This window comes from Miniopterus natalensis, chromosome 5 (assembly GCF_054644295.1).
Source record: "Miniopterus natalensis isolate mMinNat1 chromosome 5, mMinNat1.hap1, whole genome shotgun sequence".
NCBI lineage: Eukaryota > Metazoa > Chordata > Mammalia > Chiroptera > Miniopteridae > Miniopterus > Miniopterus natalensis.
The window spans coordinates 86952679-86974961 of record NC_142085.1 but is presented as its reverse complement, the minus strand read 5'-3'; the positions used below and the strand labels follow the sequence as shown (position 1 = coordinate 86974961).

General features: G+C 51.0%; 1 protein-coding gene across 1 annotated transcript in view; it reads right to left on the bottom strand.

The window, feature by feature from the left end:
- The window catches only part of SYNJ2 (synaptojanin 2), a 70402-nt gene that overhangs the window by 240 nt on the left and 47879 nt on the right, over positions 1-22283 (bottom strand). Inside the window, exons 9-26 of the mRNA XM_087817713.1 lie at positions 21117-21198; positions 20300-20449; positions 20051-20216; positions 18959-19150; positions 18133-18211; positions 17277-17417; positions 16083-16275; positions 13893-14051; positions 13293-13449; positions 12195-12312; positions 8691-8909; positions 8505-8583; positions 7783-7951; positions 7180-7350; positions 5071-5202; positions 3442-3551; positions 2231-2339; positions 304-455 (exon numbers count right to left, since the gene is read on the bottom strand). Of these exons, the coding sequence (XP_087673839.1) occupies positions 304-455; positions 2231-2339; positions 3442-3551; positions 5071-5202; positions 7180-7350; positions 7783-7951; positions 8505-8583; positions 8691-8909; positions 12195-12312; positions 13293-13449; positions 13893-14051; positions 16083-16275; positions 17277-17417; positions 18133-18211; positions 18959-19150; positions 20051-20216; positions 20300-20449; positions 21117-21198 (2578 nt within the window). The remainder of the gene's footprint in view (positions 1-303; positions 456-2230; positions 2340-3441; positions 3552-5070; positions 5203-7179; positions 7351-7782; positions 7952-8504; positions 8584-8690; positions 8910-12194; positions 12313-13292; positions 13450-13892; positions 14052-16082; positions 16276-17276; positions 17418-18132; positions 18212-18958; positions 19151-20050; positions 20217-20299; positions 20450-21116; positions 21199-22283) is intronic.

The window sequence follows — 22283 nt, the reverse complement described above, 5'->3', positions numbered from 1 at the left end:
ACACGACACAGACGGCACACAGACAGGACATTCTGGAACCCTTGAATCAAGCATCCCACTGTGGTCCAATGTGGGGCTCAGCCTGCAAGCCGTTCCTGTCCTGGTGGAAAATTCCTGGTTTTTCTGCTCAGCTAGAGCCAGGAATTATGGAGGAGAAAGCAATTGCCAAGCATTTTCCCAAGGATGGGGCTGTGTCAGGGACTCATGAATGTTTATGGAGAGACAGACTCAACAGAGATGTGATTCTTATCTAACAACTTTCGAGCAGCTCAGGAGAAAGAGGCGGATGCTACCGGTTCTTACCTTCCCAGTCCTCCTGAAGGTTGGCTTCTTCATGGCAGGGACTCTGGGTGCAGGCCGGCGGGGCAGGAGCGGGGGAGCCCCCACCACGGGCTCTGGTCTGGAGGACCCTTGGTCCCCCAGGGCTACGACATTTGGGACTTCTCCTGGGGTGCCTGAAACATACAAGTTCATGGCTGAAGTGCACAGGATCAGGCAGTTTGCTGCATGATCTAATCTACAGGCAGTCTATATCCTGAGGGTCATTTACTAATGCAGTGTGTTTCTTTTTTTCTGAAAAAAGACATTTGAGGGTTATCAGGACAACCAGTTGGGTTTGGCCTCCAGCTTCTCACGTTCACCTTCCAAACAGGGATGGTGAGCGGGGTCCATAGGGGATCAGTGACGCCCTGACGATTTGTGTGTGCGTTTCTCATGGGAGATGATCTAAAACTCTTCAAAATCGCAGCAGGGCCCATGACCAAGAAAATGTTAAGTTCAGACTCCAGGTGGATTTCAAACCTCAAACCTCTCCTAGCCTCCACAGCTATAGAATTAAAAAAAAAAAAAAAAAAAAAAAGGCAACATGGCCTGGCTGGAGTGGCTCAGTTGGTTGAGTGTCGTCCTGTGAACTGCAAGGTTGCTGGTTCAATTCCGGGTCAGAGCACATATCTGGGTTGCGGTTTCTATCCCCGGTAGGGAAATGTATGGAAGGCAACTGATTGATGTTTCTCTCTCACATCAATGTTTCACTCTCTGTCTCCCTCTCTCTAAGCATGTCCTTGGGTAAGGATTAAGATATATATATATATATAAATGTATACGTATACACACACATACACATATATATGTATATATAGCTCTGTATAGCAATATGATTTACATGCCATAAAATATACCCTTTTAAAGAATATAATTTGTGATTTTTAGTGTATTTACAAAGTTCTACAACCATCACCACTGTCTAATTCCAGAACATCTTTATCACCCCAAAAGAAACCCCTTACGTACCCAGAGCACTCATTTGTCATTCCCTCCTCTCTCCTGCCCCTGGAATAAATTTCTGTCTCTGTAGATTTGCCTATTCTGCATACTCCATACAAATGGAGTGGGTGTGTGTGTGCTATACACATAGTATACTATCTTCAAGATTCACCCATGGTACAGCATTTATTAGTACTCTATTCTTTTTTATTACTGAATGATATTCCATTGTATGTTTACACCACATTTTATCCATTCATCAGTTTATGGACACTGGAGTTGTTACATACAATTGTAATTTTATTTTAAATAAAAAAATGGCCCTGGATGGGTAGCTCAGTTGCTTAGAGTGTCATCCCAAAATGCTAAGGTTGTAAGTTTGATCCCAGGTCAAGGCACATACAGGAATCAACCAATGAATGCATAAATAAATGGAACAACAAATCGATGTTTCTCTCCCCCTTCACTTCCTCTCTCTAAAATCAACAAAAATTAAAAAAACAACATATAAATTTATTTTTTAATAAATATTTTTAAATAAATTTAAATTAAAAAAGAAGCCACTTGAGATGATGTTATCTTACAACAGTGTTTGTCATCCCCTCTTTCTTTTAAAAAATGTATTTTTATTGATTTCAGAGACAGAAAGGGACTGGGAGAGAGAGATAGAAACATTAGTGATGAGAGAGAGTCATTGATCGGCTGCCTCCTGCACATCCCCTGCTGGGGATCAAGCCCGCAACCCGGGCATGTACCCTGACCGGGAATCGAACCGCGATCTCCTAGGTTGATGCTCAACCGCTGAGCCACGCCCGGCTGGGCAATATATAACTTTAAATGGACAATAAATCTTAGTAGTGGAATCTCATAAAAAAAAACATGGCATTTTCTCTTTTCGGCCCCTTTTAATAGAAATATTAAGAGAACAGGATTTCCCCCTGGGAAGGGGAGTCTGGGGAGCACCTACCTCCTCCGGCTTCCAGGAGACATCGGATTGCTGCTTCTGCCTCCTGAGCGTTGGTAGTTTTGATCTGCTTCACATTATAAGGTTTGCTTATCCCGGTCCTAGCTTTGGGCTTGAGGACAGACGAAGAAGAGAGGCGCATTAACGCAGGCAGGGAAACAGCCTCGCCTGGCCAGCTCACTGCCTGCTGATCTGGGGCCTGCTGATCTGATCTGTGATTAACACACAGTCCCATCCAAACCACATCCTCAGGCCTCTTTTTCCCTGGGAGCACTTGCTACCAAGAGGAGGAATGCAACAGCATCTCGAAGGGAGGACCCTTGTCTCCCAAACCGGGTGGTTACAGGTTTGTGCAATGTGGACAGGCCATCCTCTAACTTTACTTCAATAACCAGGAACGAGCCAGCAGCATATCGGAAGCCATCCCTTCTATGGCCCAGCTGAGTTATTAAAATGCCTTCCAGATATATTTTCTTGAAAGTGCATTTTCTACCTCTTCACCCAAACCTCTGGGTCCCCTAGATGACCTGCCTTCATTCCTGTAAACCATGGATGTACGTGTAGTCAGCCCCCTGCTCCTGCTGTGACCGCGTGTGCATCTGGCCCAGCCCCTCCGCACTGTCCTGGGACAGAGCTTCCACCCAGCAAGCAGGCTTCTCTTCCCTTGTCCCTCACCTCGAATCCATCCATCCTCACCTACAGTCTTTAGCAGCTCAGTGCCATCCTCTGGGGCTCTCCACCTCTCCACCCTACAACACTGTTATTACTCCTAGCGCCCTGTGTTACTTAGGCCCACTGAATCTCTTTTAGCCTCTCCTCTTAACTAACTTTACTCCAGAGTGATCGTAATTTTGTCTGAACAATGGATCTGAATTTCTCCTGTTTTCCCTTCTACCAAGCACTGCTCTATACAAGCAGGTGAGTCTGGAAACCAACAATCCCGCCACACAGGGACACTTGGATTTTTCACCAACGTGATTTCTCTCCAGTGCCCTGCATGTCCATTTAAAAGCCCATAAAACACCTGCTACTAAGTTATGGGATTTGGGGATGAACTGGTGGACAGTTAGAGGGTTAAAGAGATAGAAATCTATATATTCCATGAAAAGGGGTGATTCCCGGGTGATCTTGGGGGCTGAGGATGAGCCACGGGGCCGACTCCTTGGATGTGAAATGTCTCCATTTCACTTTGAGCTGAATACAGAAGAACTCACCGCTTGCTGAGGTGCTCCTGGCAGCAGCTTTGCCGTCTGCAAAATCGAATACTGCCCATGGGTGCCGGAGATGGACACGTCCGAGGCCGACTTCTTCACCATTAAACCTGCTGTATAACCAACAAGGGCAGAGTCTTAGTCTCAGTGATGTCACTGAGCCCGCTGGGAGCAGGGCAGGCTAGAGAGGCTGCAGGCCCCGGAGCACCACAGGGGCAGTTAGGGGCTGAGTGTGCCCAGCCCACGGGCATCCACAGAGGCTACCGAGTGTTTCTGATTCTCTAGCAGCTCCAGTCTGTTAATGCTGATTTTCTGGAAAAGCATTATTTCAATTTAATGTTAACCTAATATCCTGGGGGGTTCAAATATGATATAAAGGTTAGTTCATTTTAAGTGGTTTATAATACATTACTGTTATTAGGACCAAATTTTTTAAATGTTTTGTGGACAAAAATCTAAAAAATCCCAAAGCAGAGAAATAATCCATGTTAAATCATACTTGCAGCTTTAACAAGTCATGTCCTAAATCAACATTTAATGACATGCACATTAGACAAAAGACAAATGGTCAAACAAAATGGATATCAATTTTGTAAAAAACATGAAAATAAAAATTGCCTGTGGATGTAGATACGTATAATTGGAGAAAGGCTGGAAGTCTTATGGTTCCCAGTTACTATCTCTAGGTAGTCAAGTGAAATTAAAATTTTAATTTTTTAGTATAATTTTTTAATATTTATCTACTTTTGTAAATTTTTCACAAAAATATGTAATATAACATTTAAAATTTTAATTTATATTTTATTTTCTGCATATTAACTCAGAAAAGTAAAAAATATGCTTAAAAAGTCACATGCTTCTGGCTTGCCATTGATTACTCTTGTGACATAAGCCACACCGAACCCAATTCTGGAAGTAAAGCCTTAGCAAAGTCTATGTCTAATTGTCAGTTTTGGGGGTGGGGGTGGGGAAAATGTAAATAGCAGAGGTAACTAGAAACTGATCAGAAGCATGTGGTGACTTTATTTTCCTGTTATTAATGCAAGTTTGATGGGAAAGCATTGCTTTTTGAGGGGCCAGGAATAAAAGCCCTCTCCTACGGAACCTGGGCTAGGGAGAGCTAGTCTGCAAGTCCAAGGAAGAATGCTGGGGCCCGCAGGCCTGGGCTCAGACAGGGAGGCGCCTGGTTAGAGGTGGGCTGCAGTCACCTTGCATGTTAGGGCACCTGGGTTTACTCTGGAGAGGGCTGGCAGCTGGCAGCAGTCAAGGGGCAAAGATTCTGAAGGAGGCTGGGGTGGGTGGGGGGGTGAGGGGGAAGATGCTAAGAAAATCCCTCGCTTGGCTGAGGCCCCAATTTTCCATTTTCTAAGGTGTTGAACAGAAAGCAGCTTAAAGCAAAGCACAGCTTCAGAAGGACCAAGAACAGCTTCATAAAGGGTCCCTTTAACCAGGCACGAGAAACACAGCTGCATCTCCGATATCAAACATCATGGACTGAAGACAGAAAGGGACCCGAGGGGGGCAGAGCGCGTGTGGGGCGGAAGGCGGGCGGAAGGTGATTAGAGCCATTGCAGCAGCAGGACATATGCAGTTATTCCCAGCAGGCGTGTAAGCCCAAAGCAGCAGTCTTACTTGGAGGGGGGGGTCTCTGCGGCGGGTGAGGTGGCCGAGGCCTGTTGGGAACCGACAGAGACCTACTTGGAGAACGGTGGTGGTCCCCAACAGCTTCCAGCTCCTGCTTTAGCTCCACCAGGTCGGCATCATCTGGAGGACACGGCGGAACGGGAGTGAGGTGAGTTGTGTGGGGCTCAGGTGTGCAAAGAGCCACCTGCGGCAGGAGGGGCTCCTGCAGGACAGCTGACGTGTCCCCCTGGCTGCTGGCAGGGGAGGGGGAGGACACCCAGTGCCTGCTGGGAATACTCAGTGAACCCTGGACAAGGTCTGTTGTCCAGACAGGAGAGACACCGAAAATTCTAGAGGATAGACATGCGTGTTTCCTTCTGAAATAATCAACGAGATGCCCACAGAGTAGAGGAGACAGTTGGAAACCAGAGCCCCTGTTTTAAAGCCCTCACTCTAAAAACATGACAATTATTCGGGACACTGAGAATCACCTCACTTCTCTGCCAGCAGGGCACCTGCTGTCCAGTGACAGCCCCAAGTATGAAGTGTCCTGAGCACTCAAGTCTCAAACACTGTTGCCAGGGCCAGCTCGCTGCTTCACAAATTCGTCATCCTGACCTGTCCTGGCAAACCTTCCGAGGCTAAGAGCCGCATGAGGAAGTGCCTGCTTCTGTTTTATTTCATTTACATTTATTACATATAAATGCAGAACAATTTTAGGTCTTCCTTCCCACACTTCAACGCAGCCCGGTTCATTTCATTTTGGCTCAGACGCCCCATCCCTCAAATGCACAGCTGCACCCGTGATCTGAGGCTGAGCCGGGAGCAGTGGGTTCTCCTAATGGGAACGTCTGAGCACCCTGAGGATGAGCCCATCCGGACGCTCACCAGGTGCTGGCAGCCCGCACAGCCCATTGCTCGTCTTCATTCCAAGGGGCATCTGTTCCCACGTCTGCCCTCTCGAGAGGCTGCCGGGACAATGACCACCCCTGGAGAAAAGGGCCACCTCTTGTCTGAGGGGCACATCCCTTCAGCCACATCCACTCCAGGGCAGGAGCCCTCCGGACAAGTCACGCACAGAGCTGCCTGGCGCTGAGGAAGGCTGCTGGTCCCGTAACGGGTGGCAGTCCCCGAGCCCGGCTGTGCATCTCCATCCCCCGGGGATCCCCAGGACCCAGCCCACCCCCCAATCCACGTCTCCATGATGGGGCTCAGCGACCTGTAAGCCCCAGGGCTCCGGCTGCGTCAGCCAGCCAGGCTATGCTAGCCAGCTCCGGGACAGCTACCCAGTCAAAAGGACTTGGGGGTCTCTGCACCTTTCCCGGCAACGTACCTTCCCTGGGAAGCATCTTAATTCACTTTCACCCCTGTTCTGTTTTCAGCCCCAGCTCAAGGGTCCTAACACCTGGCTGAGCTCCTGCACTGGCAGGTGACAGTGCTCCTCCGACACAGGACACAATGACCAACAGCTGGGAGGCATTTGTGGCCGTGGAGGGATCTGTGCTCATGGGTCTGATGCTGAATCGTGACCCACCTACCCACTCTAGCCCACGGATGCGAGCAAGCAGGTTTTAAAACTATTTGAGAGTCACTATTCCATACAATCTAGGGATGTGAGTTCAATGCACATGCTTTTCAATCCCTCTTCAGTCTACAGTGATATAATGATGCTAATGTGTAATATCATTAATTATATATCTATGTAATGACATAATATATATAATTATTACTGTATAACAATATATGTTATGAGAAGGTAACAACAGACCAGCAACTCTGGACATAGATACTGACTATGCCTCTTACGGGACTGAATCAGAAAAACTTTGGAGAGGAAAAAAATTAAATGTAAAACCAGTTCAGAGCTGTGGCCATTTGAATACACATGAGAAGCTGAAATTAACATGAACCTGGGGTATTATGGGCCACAAATAGTTGTAAAAATGACACAGATAACTGGAGAAAACCAGTGTGGGGGTAGCTGCTACATTCCCAGGTCCCCGTGACTTCCTGTTGAGCCCTCTCTTGGGACAGCGCATGTGACTGGCATTAAGCACAGATGCTGAGAGAGAGCGAGCTCGGTGCTGAAGGCTACTCAGGAAGGAAAGCCCAAGCTACCTCTGTAGGTCGGATGCTGCTTCTTTTTGGTTAGAGCAGGTGACTTGCTGGGCGGAGCCGCTGCGGTGGAGCTGGGGGTGTCGGAAGGATCGTCCCCCCCCAGTTCACTGTCGGAGACCACAGGCTGACTCAGTTCATCCAAATATTCTTCTTCCTCTTCGAGAATATCCCCTTGGGAACAAGGCAGAGAAACAATTAGGGTGGAAGGGCGTCGCCTTTCACGGGACGGCCTGTTTCAACGCCAAGGCAGGCAGCTGGTGTCAGGACACTGGGGCACAGCTGCTAGCAGCCACGGAAACCACGTTACTGCAGGGATGGGACCTAAATGCCATTCGTGCCTGGGACAGGGCCCACACCCGAAGCCCTGACATCCCCCAAGCCGCTGTTTTCGGTGTAAGTTTCGACGTCCCGGGTCCTGGTTACCGTCACCCTGCACTCGGACGCTGCACCTCACCGCCCAGGACCAACTGCATTTCAGGTGCCGCGGCGACCGTCCGAGGCCGAGTCTCAGAGGGGCTCCTGACAACCTCATGCCCTTTCTGGGAGAACTGCCCGCCTGCCCGCCTCGCCATCCCACCGAGAAGGCCGCACAGGGTGACTCACCTTCTGACTCGTAGTCTAAGCTCGTGAAGTCAAAGTTCTCCTCCAGCAAACAGGAGTTGGCGGTGGGCGACACGGGGGCCAGGCTCTCCCGCTTCCGAATGATCTCCTCCTGCAGACCTTTCAGCCAGTCCTTGGTCTTCGGCCGGATCTTCACTGCTCTGCCTTTCACCTGTGAGGGACAGTGGCCGGCCCAGCATGAGCACAGGAGCCGGACAGGCCCCGCTGGGCCCCAGGTGCTTCTTGCTCAGACTCGCGCGTCGGGAGCCAGGCCCGTCTTCAGGGGGCCAAGCAAAGGGAGGGCCCAGACCTCACGCAGGCTTGCACCCGGTCTAAATAAAAGTCGAACTACCATCTTCAGCGTTTCGTTCCGTGGGAACTGATAATCAGGATATCATCAAAATGTTAACTACCTGGGCTGCTTTTTCCAAACATCCTCTAAGGAGAAAGACTCCCCACATGGACGTGGGAGCACAGACAGACCCAGGAACCCAGGGGAATGAGACTCATCTCCCAAATCCTGCAAGTAGCCAGGGCCGGCCATCAGACACCTCGACAAAGACGCCAGAATTAGATGCCAGGTGAAGAGCCCTGGCTCCTGCCCTCAGGTGGCGCCTACACCTCAAGACACGGGGGAGGAGAGGGAACGATGTGACCCTGTGACAGGGCAGGAAAACCACGGGGACTGAGGAGCCCCCATGCCACAGTGACCAAGCGTGACTCACCTTCATTCCGTCCACATCGAGGACGCTGAGAGCCGAGTGGCTGTCTGCAAAAGTCACCAGCATCTGCCCTTGGTTGATCCTGGAGTAAAGGAAACACGTCACGTCAAGCCCTAGAGAGGCTCGGCAGCTCCCACGGGCCCTTGATGTTGCCCACCCCGGAGGCCGCGCCAGCTGGACAGCGGCTACCTGACAAGAACGATTGTCCCGTAGTTCTCCAGGGTCTGCATGAGCTCGGTGCGCACGTCCTCAGGAAACTCGTTTTTCTCCTCTGAGGTTGGCGACTGGAGGTTGACGACGACGGTGGCGTCCAGGGGGCCCTGGAAAGAGGACACTTCCTGGAACACCCTCTCCCGGGCTCCCACGTCAACTTCTTGCACTTCCACCTCCACGATGGCCAGCACGGGTCTGTGTCAGACACGGAGGGAAGACGGGCGGCGGTTAACCGGGAGGAGGCAGCTACACAGCCCCTCCGTCCCGAGCTCTGGGAACGGAAGCCACCAGAGGCAGCGACGTGCTCCCCGGAGGGCCGCCGCCGTCCTGGGTCTCAGCCTTCCTCCACCCTGAGCCTTCGTGGCAGCTTGGCATTTTGATCTAAGGATAAGTTGAGAGGAAACAATACCAGCCACCAGTGAGGATTTTCGCATGGTGATGGCCAGCGACTGAGGGTGCAGAGACAAGGGCTTTCATGCTCCCGTGGCCAGGGGGCCGAGCTCTTTGGGGGGCTACTTGGCAATGTGTGTTAAGAATCTCAAAAATGCTCATCTCTTTTCATCTCAATTCCAGGACTTTGTTCTAAGGAATGGCCAGGGATTCAGACCAAGGTTTTGTGCACAAGGTTGATCATTACAACACTGCTGACGGGAGGGAGGAAGGGGAAACGGCAACTTATCCATAACAGGGATAGTTAAGATACGACGCACCCGCACGATAACACGCTGCGCACTCGTTAAGGACGGGATGATGTGTTCTAGAATCATACACCTGAAACCTATGGAGTTTTATTAACCCATGTCACCCCAATAAATTCAATGGGGAAAAGAAAACAGCGCTGTAGAAATCTGACACACAGAACAGGTCAGCAAGAAATAATGCAATCATTATTGTAATTTTGATAATAGGGATGGGTTTACTCTATTTACAAAAGCTTTAGAAAATCCTTTATTTTAAAGATTATGTAACCTTATTGAAGACATTTATAATACGATATTAAGTGAAAACAAACACAGGACAAAATAATATATAATACGGTGGCAATCTTTAAAACTAGGGAAAACACACACACACACACACGCAAAAAACACTAGGGGATGCTGTAAAAATTAAGAAATATGGGTGATAATATCAGTAGTGCTCTTCTCCCCTCCAACTGATATTATTAATTTTTCCATATCTAGAAGCAAGAACACAAGATTGAGAAAAATTTGACCCAGGGATATGCATTGAGCGTTTTTACAAACTTCTTTTAGCAGAAAACCTTTCCAGAGAAGCGCCAGCTGTTAGAGAGAAGAAAGGGGTCCCTGGCGAGCTCAGGGGTGCGCTCAGCAACAGGAGGGGCCAGCCTACTGACGCACGGACACGCGCTGAACCTCCAGAGACCTCTGCGGAGCGGAAAAAGCCAGTCCCCCAATTTGGGTTCCATTTCTGTAACATTCTTGAAATGACAGAACTATGCAAAGGGAGAAAGGTCAGTGCTGACAGAGGTTAGGGAGCAGTGGGCGGAGGGAAACGAGCGTGGCCGCGAAAGGCGCTGTGAAGACCCCCGTGGCGACGGACACACTCTGTACCTTGACTGTCCCAGGGTCTGTACTCGGGCTGAGACCCTGCACTACAGACTCCCAGGACCTTCCCACCAGGGGAGCTGGTAAAGGGGACACGGGTGTCTGTGTGATTCCTTACAACTGCGTGGGAATCTACAATTACCTCAAAATAAAATGTTAATCTAAAAAATATGAATGTAGGAAGTATACAGGCAAATGATAACAGCTCCCATAATATAACCCTAAGCTTCTCATACACAGTGATACACCTATAAGCAGTGTGCACTCGACACACAGGTTAACGTTTGGGTGTAAAACCTTCTAACGTATGTAGACACTGCAGCAGAAGATGCCTAACGAACATTACTAGACACTCTCGCAAAGGGTGGGACTATGGATAATTTGCTGGTTTATGTATATTTTCCCCTAATGGTCAATAACTGAGACCTTCTGCTCCTGTAATTGGAAAAATCAATAAATAGCTAAGATGCATCTCAAACCAGTACGTCCAAATCTGCACCTCCCAGTCTGCCCAGTAAATGCTGCTCCATCCTTCTGGTCGCTCAGGTCAGAAAACCTGGAGTCACCTGCATCTCCTCTTTCTTGCAACCCACTTCCCAGCCACCAGCCAATTCTGTTGGCTCCACTTTAAAAACCCACCCAGAATCCAACCACTTCCCAGCTGGGCTGCCCAAGACCACCCTGGTCCAGCACCGGCTCCATGTCTTCCCGCGCTCACTGCCCTAGGTCTCCAGCCCTCTACTCGCCCGCCCTGGAATGCTCTCCCCCGGATATCCACATGACTCACACTCTCCTTCCTTCAGGGCCCGGAGCCAAGGTCATCTTATCCTGGACACTGGGTATAAAGTAGCACTGAACCCCTGTCTGCCCCTGCCACCACTGTTTGTCTTTCACAGCACTGATATTTGCTTACTGTCTGTCTGTCCTCACTAGAAAATTCCATGAGAGGATGCTCTCCTCTGTTTTGTTCACTGCTTATCCTCAGTGCCAGGAACAGGGCCCCGTATATAAGCCGCTTCAGGAACAGTGTTTAAATGAACACTTCTAAATACACTCACTGACCTCACAAACCTGAAGGTCATACAGGTGAAGATTCCCAAGGTTCATCTATTTTCCACAACAGGTTTCTGACATATCTAGAGACTGAGGCCTATGGGCTCATCCACTAACTTCACCACCAACTCTCTCTCTTAATTTCTTCCCTTGTAAAAGCTGAAACTGTTAGTTTTGGTAGCAGCTGTGGGAAGATCAAACCTGTCGACAATCTCAAACGCCCTCCTCTGTGCCTCTAAAGATGGTCTACTACATGAACCTGCCCCTGTGGCTGGTCCCAGGGCACGGGAACTGACAGACCTCTGCTTGTGTTCCATCCATGATGCATGACGCAAAGGACAACCAGCGGCTTGGAGTAGTTAAAGCCCTGAAACCCTAGTGTTTATAAAACATTAGAAAAGACATTCGTCAACTGATGAATGGTAAAATCCCCTGGATATGTTTACTGTAATCATGGACAGCAATTACAAATGAATGAGCCAGACCTCTAATATCAATGTGACTGTATCTCAGAAATATTACAGAGCAAAAAAACAAGTTGCACAATGGCATTATTTATGAAAATGTAAATGACACAAAATACTACAGGTTGTGTCTTTGAAATTTTCATGAACAATGTCGTTTATGGTATGGGGCAATGATAAAATGCTAACACTCATTAATTCTTGGTGGTGGGTGCACAGCTGTTTGTCAAACCGTTATTTGTTCTTCACTGTATTGCGCACACACACACACACACACACACACACACGTGTGCGCACGCGCGTTACGATGGGGATGGCACGTTGTTCTCTGCGGGGATCAGCAGATGCTGCCTCCCCCGCAGAGGAGCGTGTGCCCACGGCGGCGAGGACCATACCTGTGATCAGACGCCTGTAGCTCTGCTCGGCCATAATACTTGAGGGATCCAGGAGACCAGGGGTGTCTGACTTTGGTGTCAGCATCTAAGTCGTTGTCTAGCAGGTTGAGTTCTCCAGCTACTCACAGGATTCCAATCAAGAGACCCACAGACAACACAAAATTGTATCAACATCCACGAATGCTGGTTATGGAACTTGCACAACAGGGACGGACCACACGTGTCTCAGACTCATTCACTTAACCTCTTAGGCTTGAAACCATACCAAGGAGGCCCTGGATCTGGGGTAAAAAAACTCCTCCCATGTGGATTGTCCCACAGCAAGACCAGCCCCGCCCCCTGCATCCACCCCAGTGGGCACGGGGTGGGGTGGGGCACAGAAATCACGCCGGGGGGTTTCCGTCCCAGGGCACAGGGACACAAGTCTGCAGCCCTCGGTACAGCAGGAGATGCCGAGGCTACGAACACAGAGGCCTCTCAGTCCCTGGGCCGTGCAGGTGTCCACAACTGATCTGAACCATCATGTATCTTTTCAATCTGCAGATGAGACTTCCTGGCTTTGAAATCTCAGCAGACACGTCACCAGAGAAGTTCAGCTGTTCGTGTACCAATTTACAGGTGGTCCAGTTTTAAATCAACTGTACCTCCTAGCTGGGATCACTGTTCAAGACACGCTGAAACTAATCGAGGGCAAACTCTGGGGCTTTAGCAGATGAGTTTGGTTGAACGAATAGCCTGGGAGACGTGCGTGTGTGTGAGGGCAACGGCAGTGGAGGGGACGGTGTGGCTTCTCTCCCATTCCCGGCCCGGAACAGAGTGGACAGGGTGGTGGTGGGGGACAGCGGTGGTGCAGGGATGGGGAGTCAGAAGCAGGTCATTTGCAGATCAGTCTCTAGTAAGAGGACAGAAGGGAGCTCCCTCAAAGCATAACTTCCAAAGCTTAGGGGCTAAGGTCTGGGATGACTTTTGTGTAGCTTTGGGTTGTCAAGAAAATGTTCTTTACGTAACAAAGAATATCGGGCAGAATCGATGTGATATTCCTTCTGTGGAACTGACCACTGCCCTCACCAGCTCTGAATGTGCACACATCCCACCCACCTGTCCTGTCAAAGGGATGCCTCTTCCGCCACCACAGGACCCTGTCTGTCCAGGCCGGCGTGCGACATTTGTCACTTGTGTCGTAGGCGGCGGAGCCAACGTCATACTTGTAGGTGGGTCCAAAATTAATGCTGCCTTCATGGAAGTCTTTAAAAATCTAGTGGGAGAAAGAGAAGTCACGAACCACCTTAATTCTCTGCATTCCTAAAAGTCACAGAATCTACATTATATTTATAAATATGTCTAAAACTGGACATGTGTGTGCCTTTTAATTAGCAAAAAAGTGATGGCTATCTGTTTACCTGCCTGACTCACCACCATTAGGTGCCCCTCCGCCCAGCACCGACCTATCACACTGTCGGCCCATCGGCCCCGCAGACGGCGAAAGGCGCGAGGCAGGGCGGCGCGTTCGGGGCCTGCCACAGCCCGTGTGCGGAGGGGCGGGAAGGGTGTGAACGATGCTCACACACATTTCCCACAGCGTCACCGTCCCTGTCCAGCCCACTCGTGGAACTTCACTTGCTAAACACGAGCATGCACATTTACAGACGGTAGTCCCTACCCGAGCAGCTGCAGGGCTCCTTTAAAAGCACAACTTACTTTCCCACTGGATTTCTGTAGCTGGAGCTGATCGAATTCCAGAAGCTTCTTCCAGTCTTGGCGCTTAACAAAATAGAAGACTTCTTCATAAGTGAGATCGATGCGGTAGTTGAAATCGCCACACCAGAACACGTAGTCGTGAGAAAAAATGTTTCTTCCCTACGTTGTAAAAAAAATCACAGTCATCCCCGCCCATCTTGCAGGGAAGGTGGGAGGGGGAGGGAGTCTTCTACTAGAGCATCTTATGTTTCACTTAGCCCTTAAACCTACTGAGGAACTTTTACATGGCTTACTTTTTAATTTTAAAGTAATAGTGTTTTTGAGCGGTTTGGAGAAATCTCCAACTCTAACTGGGCGGTGCGGCTGCCAACATTTACTCTGCTGATGCTCTCGATGGTCAGGGTGTGCTCCTGCTTTTACGTTCATATCCTAAGAATTACCCATTCATTCATTGTGATGAGAATGACGTTTAAGGAAATAAGTCAAATTGCTTAGGACGTGTAACTTCGTAAAACTTCATGGATTTCATACCTTTTCATCGGTGACCCTCCCTCCGGATCTCACCCAGTCACTTGGACCTGGAAGCCTGGATCCTTCCCCTCCCTTCCCCCAGGAATCACAGTGACAGATGCTACCTCTCAGCTGGCTACAGCTCTGGGCTCTGTTCTGGGGGCACACTGTCCTCCCATCAGCCCTGGCTCTTTCTTTAGATTTAAAAAAAAAAAGTTCAAAAAACTTGAAGGCTACACAACCAGTACGTGATAAAGACAGATCTGAACTCGGCTCCCAAATCTGCTTCTGTTCTACTACACTCCGTGGCATTCCCACTCCCCCCAACCCCCAACAATAATCTGGACAGAAGATCAAAATGATCACAACCAAATACAGTGAGTGTTCAAGGGGGCTGTCCAGGAGCACGTCCTGCAGTGATAGAGACGTTCCCACCCGCGCTGCCCAAGACAGCAGCTGCCAGCCGACGCCGCCACTGAGCACTGGAAATGTGGTCAGTACGACCGAGGGAGTTTTGTTTAATTTTAATTAATTTAAATTTAAATAACTATGTGTGCCTAGTGGCTACTCTATGGGACAGTGCAGGGGTAGAGTATTAATGTATAGGTTCCTTTGATATTTCTATTGTTGAAAAAGGAGCTATACCACATGTCTTTTAATTATTTTGAATGTGTCCTTCAAATAGGTCATAATTATTTTGAATGCACTTTTTAGTGACTAGGTGGGACTTTTTTTTTTAATTATATAGACACACAAAGAAAATATGCATAATGTCCTACATAGTCTGGAAAACGACAAACTGCCAATTTCCTAACTCATTTGTTTCTTATTTAACCTAAGAAATAAAAACTACAACAAGGATTACAGCACTTATTAATGAAAATGAAGGAGTTTTTGCCTTGAGTGCCTGTGCAGCCCAGTAAACGGGATGGCAGTTTTAAGGGATCTGGTCTCCGCTGCAGAGCTCCAGGACCTAATCAACCGTGTCTCAAACACTGTGGCAAGAACACTGCTGGGTCTATCCTCATTTCTGGGAGACAGGCGGTTTGCCCGAGCTGAAGGTGTGCGGGCCCTCGGGTTAGCACAGAGAGAACATTCAAATCTGAATTTGAAAAGAAAACCTGCTGGCTTCAGAATGAAAACCTCTGGGTCACCACTAGAGGGCAGCACAACGCATGGTATTGGTGACTGCAAGACCAGATGGGCGATCCGGGGCTCCTGAGCCAAAAATTCACTGGTTTCTAAATGGGCCTTCTTATCTGAGCCACAACAGGACGCATGTGCCAAGACTGTGAATCTCCAGAAAGCCACGCCTTGTACTGTTAGGACTCAAATGTGCTTCATCAGCTTGGACAAAGCACAAACACATTGGTTTTCCTTCCCCATTCCATACAATTGAATCAGAAAATCAGAAAATGCACATAAGAGAACTCAGGGTACATAAGGACACCGAAGAAACATGTAAAAATGGGGATTGACCCCTCCAGGCTGGATGCCCTGGGCTTGCCTCTGCTGTCCCAGGCCAGGTCATCTCCCTCCCCCAGTACACGTCCCCAGGGGCAGAGTGCCTGCCCATATTAGCAGCTCAGAATCCCACGGCACGAGGCTGGGCAGGGTGTGGAGGCTGGTGGGCGAGTGCACCACTTCCAGGCCGCCACCCACCCACGTCAGGCTCCTCACCATGGGGAAACTCAGCTTCTGGGTGATCTCCTTGTAGTCTTCGTTCCTCTCCTTCACCTGGGACTGCCCGGCCGTCAGGTGGCTGCACACGAAGCAGAAGCTGGTGCTGTGGAACTGGAAACGGATGCCCACGGCTCCTTTGTTCCCCGCCTTTCCTCCCATGCCCGTCTTCACCGTGTCGATGGCCACATCCCTGGAACAGACAAAGAGCACAGGCGCTGGCTTCTCAGTGGCTTCGGGGAGAAGCATCAACCTATTTGGCTACAGAGAAGAGCCGGGCTGCAGCAGGAGGCTTGCGGCAGGAGAGCCCCAAAACCACCAGCTCAGAGCTGTTTAATCATGTCTTCAGTCACCAAGCCACACAGCAACCAGCGTGACCGCCACTGACTCTGGGTCACTCCTGACTTCCTCCCCTCTTTCAGCAGCTGCGCCATGGGTTTGGAGCGTCTCCTCCACAACCCCGATGCTGAAGGGCTCTACACTGACCAAAGCACCCCACAAAGCAGCCCCGAAGCCCACCCATCTCCATCCATTTCTGTTCGGAGTTCTCACTGCCAGCAGCAGCAGCATGGACTTGACCCCCGACTCCCACCCACCCAGCTTTCCTGCAAAGCACAGGAGGTGCCAGGAGGTAGTCAACACATGTTCAAGGAACAGGAAGCATCCAGTTATCTACGCTTGGCTGGGGAGGCGTTTCAATGCAGACTCCTGATCGCCTCAGAATGCCAACCTATAATGCATGCCGGTGGGCGCACAGGTGCACAGGCCATGGACTAAAGCACAGACTGAGGCCTGCACCTGCTGTGGAGGCTTCCTGCCCACATGTCTTATTTAGATTTTTTAAAAGAGGCAAAGAATTGATACTTCCTGATGAGTCACTCAGCTCTTGGTCAGAAGGTTTCTCGTCTAATTTCAACAAGGCATCCCTTCCCTTGCGCAGGACTGAGCTTGGGTGATGGGGGTCATGTACTGCTCCTAAGAGAGTTCGGCTTCCTGAGCTAGGAGGTCCCCATTGTGCTTGTTAATTGCTAGACAATATTCCATTCAGCCTAGTCTCTCCTGGGTTTTTTCCCCCATTTATCTAGAATAATGGCAGGTCCTGATTCCTGCTGCAGGAGGAAGGGGAATTCGGAACAAAACACCCTGACCACCAACCCCGGTTCCCCCAGATGTTCAGAGACTGAAGGTCCTTACCTGATGAAAGGGACGTGGTATGGACGTACAAAGATATAGAGGCAGACGCCCACCAGCTGGGCCGAAGTCAAGAGGATGTACCTATGAGAGCGCGAGATGGCTTTCTGAAGCTGCTCGCCCCACATCTTTCTGTTGGTGGTACTGGGAAGGGAAAGAAAACAATGATGCCAGTTATGATGCCAGAGACAGTCGGCTAGCAGTGGGTTCTCCCAGCCCTCAGCCCGTTCCTTTCGCACGTGATATCGCGCTGTTGCACTCCCTTACGGTGCCAGGCCCCACGCCAGCGCTGGCCTGTCCATTTATTTCTGGTGTGTCATACACATCACAGCACATTCTCCTCACCCCTGCCGCCCGAAACCCATCATGGGACCCCTTGCTCCTGAGAGCTCCAGAGTCAGGTTTTATTATCTGTTCAGAAAATTCCTGAAATAAAGCCTCACCAGTTTAGGAAAGAAAAGGTCTGGAAGACTCTACACCCCAAGTGAATCAGTGGCAGAGAGAAGAGAGGTACCTCCTCCCACACTCCTGCTCTCCCCTCTCCCAGGAAAGGTGACTCAGCACCCTCCCACTCGCCCTCCACCCAAAGGCCCCAGGCCAGCGGCCAGCTCACAGCAGGGTGCAGCCTGCCCACGGCAGGCCTGCGGCTCAGGACAGCACACTCAATAACCCGCCCCCCTTCCATTCCCTTAGTCAGCAGGGAGAGAGGAGTGGGGGAGGGCAGTCAGCAGCCCCTGCACATCGAGGGGCACACACAGGTCAGCAGATGCAGACACATGGCCTGGGGACCTGCACCTGGCTGGGGAAACCCTCGGTGAATTTCACGTCTCTCCTGCCGCCTTGGCGCCCAGCCGCTTACCTGGCATTGACGATATTCCCTGCACTCAGTTCCACCATCTCTTCAAACCCCACGGCAAATATGTCAGCTGGGCTGTCATCTGGGGGCAAGACAGGAGATGAAGGAAATCAGACCCACCAAGACCTACCCTGCTCCCTCAGGCAGCAAGGGGGGTGCAAACTGTGCCTGCCGCCACAGGGATGGGGCTCTGGTGACAGTGAGAGGCTCTCGCGCATGGACAGGCAGAGAACTGGAGCTCCAGTCTCTCCCAGAATTCAAGGGAGCAAGGACCCTGGGTAAGGGCTGACCACAGAAAATTCATTCACTCTTCAAGTCCTGAGGCCATTAAAGATCATCTCGCATGATCTAAGACAAAAGGTGAGGTGTCAGATTTGGGATTAGTTCCTTCTTAAAAGGCACACAAATCTGTGAATTAAAGTGGCTGTATCTAGTGGTATGGTTGGTTTGGGAAAAGGCAGGACAGATGTCCTTGGCCAGCAGTGAAGGGACATGCGTGTCTAGCTCCTCCCAGCAACACGATCTAGAAGCCGCCTCTTCCTTAGACAAAAGGTTCTAATGAGCAAAACCTAAACCAGTAAAATCTCATGTATGTGAACAGAAGAGAGTCTCGGCTTTGATAACCCTTCCAAACACTTGGACAGAGCAGGTGTCAGGTGGTTAATTTGCCAGGTGTGCTCCGGAAAGGTAGCCAGCCCACTGCGTTTTTTAAACCCTGAAGGAGTGAGAACACCAAATACCAAATTTCACGAGTCACCAGCTATGGAACAGGGTGAGCCAAGGGCTCGATGGAGTTTGTGTTTTGTTTTCCCGAGGTGACCGCACTCACCCTGGGGCTCGGCCGCTCCGGAAAGCTGGGGCGAGTCCAGCAGCCAGTCGGCCAGCTCGGCCGTCCCGAGGAGGTTGCTCCTGAACTGCTTCCCTCCGTTCACGTTCCAGGTGCCCATGGCAATACGGATCCGCCTGAAGTTGGTGAACTCCGCCTGGCGCTCCGACATAGCTCTCAGGATCCTGGGAGTCACTGGGAGGAGGCACACAAAGGGCATGTTTGTCTGCATCCCACAGGCCCCTGCATCTTCCAGAAACACGGACGGGGTCTCTGTCCACAAGAGCAGGTAGTGGCCATCATATGAACAGGCTAAAACCACCATTCGCAGGACGCTCCCCTAGGGCATCTCTGCCACAGAGTCCTGGGAACCAGGACCAGGTGGTCCCTCTCAGCACCCGTTCCCCAACCAGAGCCACGGAGCCTGTGACTTCAGGTCATTAGGAATCTCACCCTCAGCATTCACTCCATGACCCAGCGGGGATTTAAGTGAGGAGACACTGCAACTAACCACGTTTTAAGTAAATAAAACTTTAAACATCTTACTCCCATCTGTGTTTTCCACTGTCCATCCTGCATGCCAATGAGAGCCCCATTCTGCAGACCAAAGCCCACTGGAATGATTTAAACTCGCCAGTTCTCAACCATTTACCCGCCATGCCTTTCCCACAGAAACCCGACAAGGGCCGGGGCCTAAGCTTTCCTCTGGCTCCTGCCCCCTGGGGTTTTTCCATGTGGCCCTGTGTGCTCTGCCCCTTCCCTTTCCCCTCCCCTCCCCAATTTCTAGGTCCTGTGAGTGCAAAAACTTTGTTTTTTCCTGAGCCTCCTCTCCTCTGCCACCTAGTGTGGCCACATGTGACTGACCAACTCATAAAAGACTATGAAACACAGCCGCAAGCTGCTGAGGTCAACTGGTCAGGCTACAGTCACAGCCACCCATGTGCAGAGCACAGACACTCCCTCCATATGCCCTACAGCTCAGGGGAGTGTCTGCCACCTGCCACCTGGATTACACGATGGGGGTGGGAAGGGATGCCCCTGTGGGTGGCAGAGCTGCCTGATGCCTCCATGCAAGTGGAGAGGGCACCCCCGTACCCAGCAGGGCCGTGTTGTCCAGAAGCATCCTTCCTTTGTCTGCAGACTCCTCTGTGTAGACGTCCCCAACCAGCAGCAGCTTGATGGCCTCCTGCTTCACCCCGTCAAAGAAGTTGGACTGGATGGTGCGTGACACGGACCGGGCGCCGTCCTTCAGCTTCCCCACCTGCGAGAGCCGGACCACAGGCCGTGAGAGGGATCCACTCGGCCCCCACCCTCCTCCGCCGCCTCCCCCGCGGCCTGCCCCACCTTGGCCTTCCCCTCCAGGGCCCGGCTGCCCGTGAACATCTTGCTCAGGCTGTGCCCATTCAGAGACCACATGGCTTTGAAGGACTCCACGAAGCGGTCGGCGATGGGCTTTGAATTCAGCCCCAGGCTCTTTAGCTGCAGGTGAAGGACCTGGGTGAGAAGGGACAGTTGTCATTGACTTCCACACGGACGGAAGCTGCCCCAAAGCTGCCTCCTCTCATCGCCCTATGGCTTCCTTATTCGGCAGACCCTGGATCCCTCTGCCCCCCTCCCCTGCAGCACAGAATGGGGCCTGCACCACAGCCGCCTCACTTCACCATCCCACCCTGCCCTCCTCTGACCCCCACACTCCTGACTTCCCTGCCCCCACCACCAGAGGGCTGGACAGCAACCAGGGCAGTAGGCTTGGACCCCACCACCTCCTGCAAGCAGGGAGCCAGGAGAGGTCACCCAGACACACGGACAGTCTGGGGTTTCCCTCCGAGGCCTCAAACCAGCCTCACTGCACCGGCCTCACTCTGCCTCTGCCCAACAGTGTGCGCACAATGACCCTTACACAGAACCAGGTCCCCAAGGTGCAGCTGGGTCACCACGTCTGAGACACAAGAAGTGTGCCTATGATGGCTCAAAGGCAAGCCAGCCCCCTAGGAACACCTCTCTCCAGATGCCTGGCACATCCCGTCCCGCTCCCCACAGTCAGAAAGGGAGCCCAGTGATGTCCTCACTCTCCCCATGAAGGTGCCCGGCCCAGCCCACCTGCTGAAGGCACAGACTCTGGGCACAGACAATGGCCCACGGGGCTGTGGCAGGGACCCACCTCGAGCGCAATGAAGCTCTGCACTGTGTTGGTTCGGTCCAGGCAGTCGAGACAGTTCATCCGCAAAGTGCCTTTCTGGAAACTTAGGGAAATAACAGGAAATAAATGGTTACATGTTATGCTTGAAGGAGCAATGGCTGGAGCACAGTGGCCTATGCTTGACAGTAGATCCCCCAAAACTCGGGCCCCTCGCATCTCCCTAGTAGCTCACCAGGACCCCAGAGCACAGCTCGGCGGCCCGCACACCCGGCTCATTCTAAATACAGTCAGTTCTCGCGACTCTGCAGTCATGTTCCAGAAAGTTGCCGCGAACAATCGGTGAGCTGAACTGTTAGCACGCGAGCAAACGCTGAGCCACGGCCCGAAGGGGAAACACTGGGTCACGCATTTCATCAACTACTCAACATGTAACCTTGTTTTATATGCGCTTCCGGTTAAAGACACCTTAGGCAGCACGTGTTGTTCATCCGCTAACACTGAATGCACAGCCAGTGCACTCTCACCGCTGCACGAAGCGTCCCTCACACGCCTCTTCTCCGTAAGGCACGTCACATCCTTCCTGTGCTGAGGGTCACTAGACAACACTTAGCACTATACTTGGGAGCCGTTTCCAACAGTGAAATTGCCAACAAAATGCACAGAAATGTGAAACTGTGGCACTAATAAGACGGCAGAAAGAACTTACTTGCAGCATGAGAGCGGAACCGAAGGGCAGAGCCCGCTGGGAACATGCGGGCTGGGCGACTCATTTTCACCGGCTAAGAGCGTCTGTGCACATGCTGGGAGTGTGAGCTTTAGCGGGTGAGCACATTTGCAGATACAGGATCGGAAAAATGGGGATCGACTGTACTGTGATTCGAGGAAACCCGACTTCCTTTTTCTGCTCAGCTCTGAGCAGGGAAACCCACATCTGTTTTCTTGGGATTATGCCACTGTCCCTTCACTCTTGGGTTTGCATCACAGTTTGGATAAGTTATATGGTTTCCATGGCTCCCCATTCTAACCTCCTCCCCTTTATTAGTAAATTGAATATGTTTTCCTATCTACTCACAGAAGTCAAAAGCATGTTCTGATTGTGGGAAGGGGAAGGAGAGGCCAGAACCCCAGGTCCCACCATCGCTGAGCCTGGGGCCCGGGAAACTGCGAGCGTGGCCAGCAGGAGAGGCG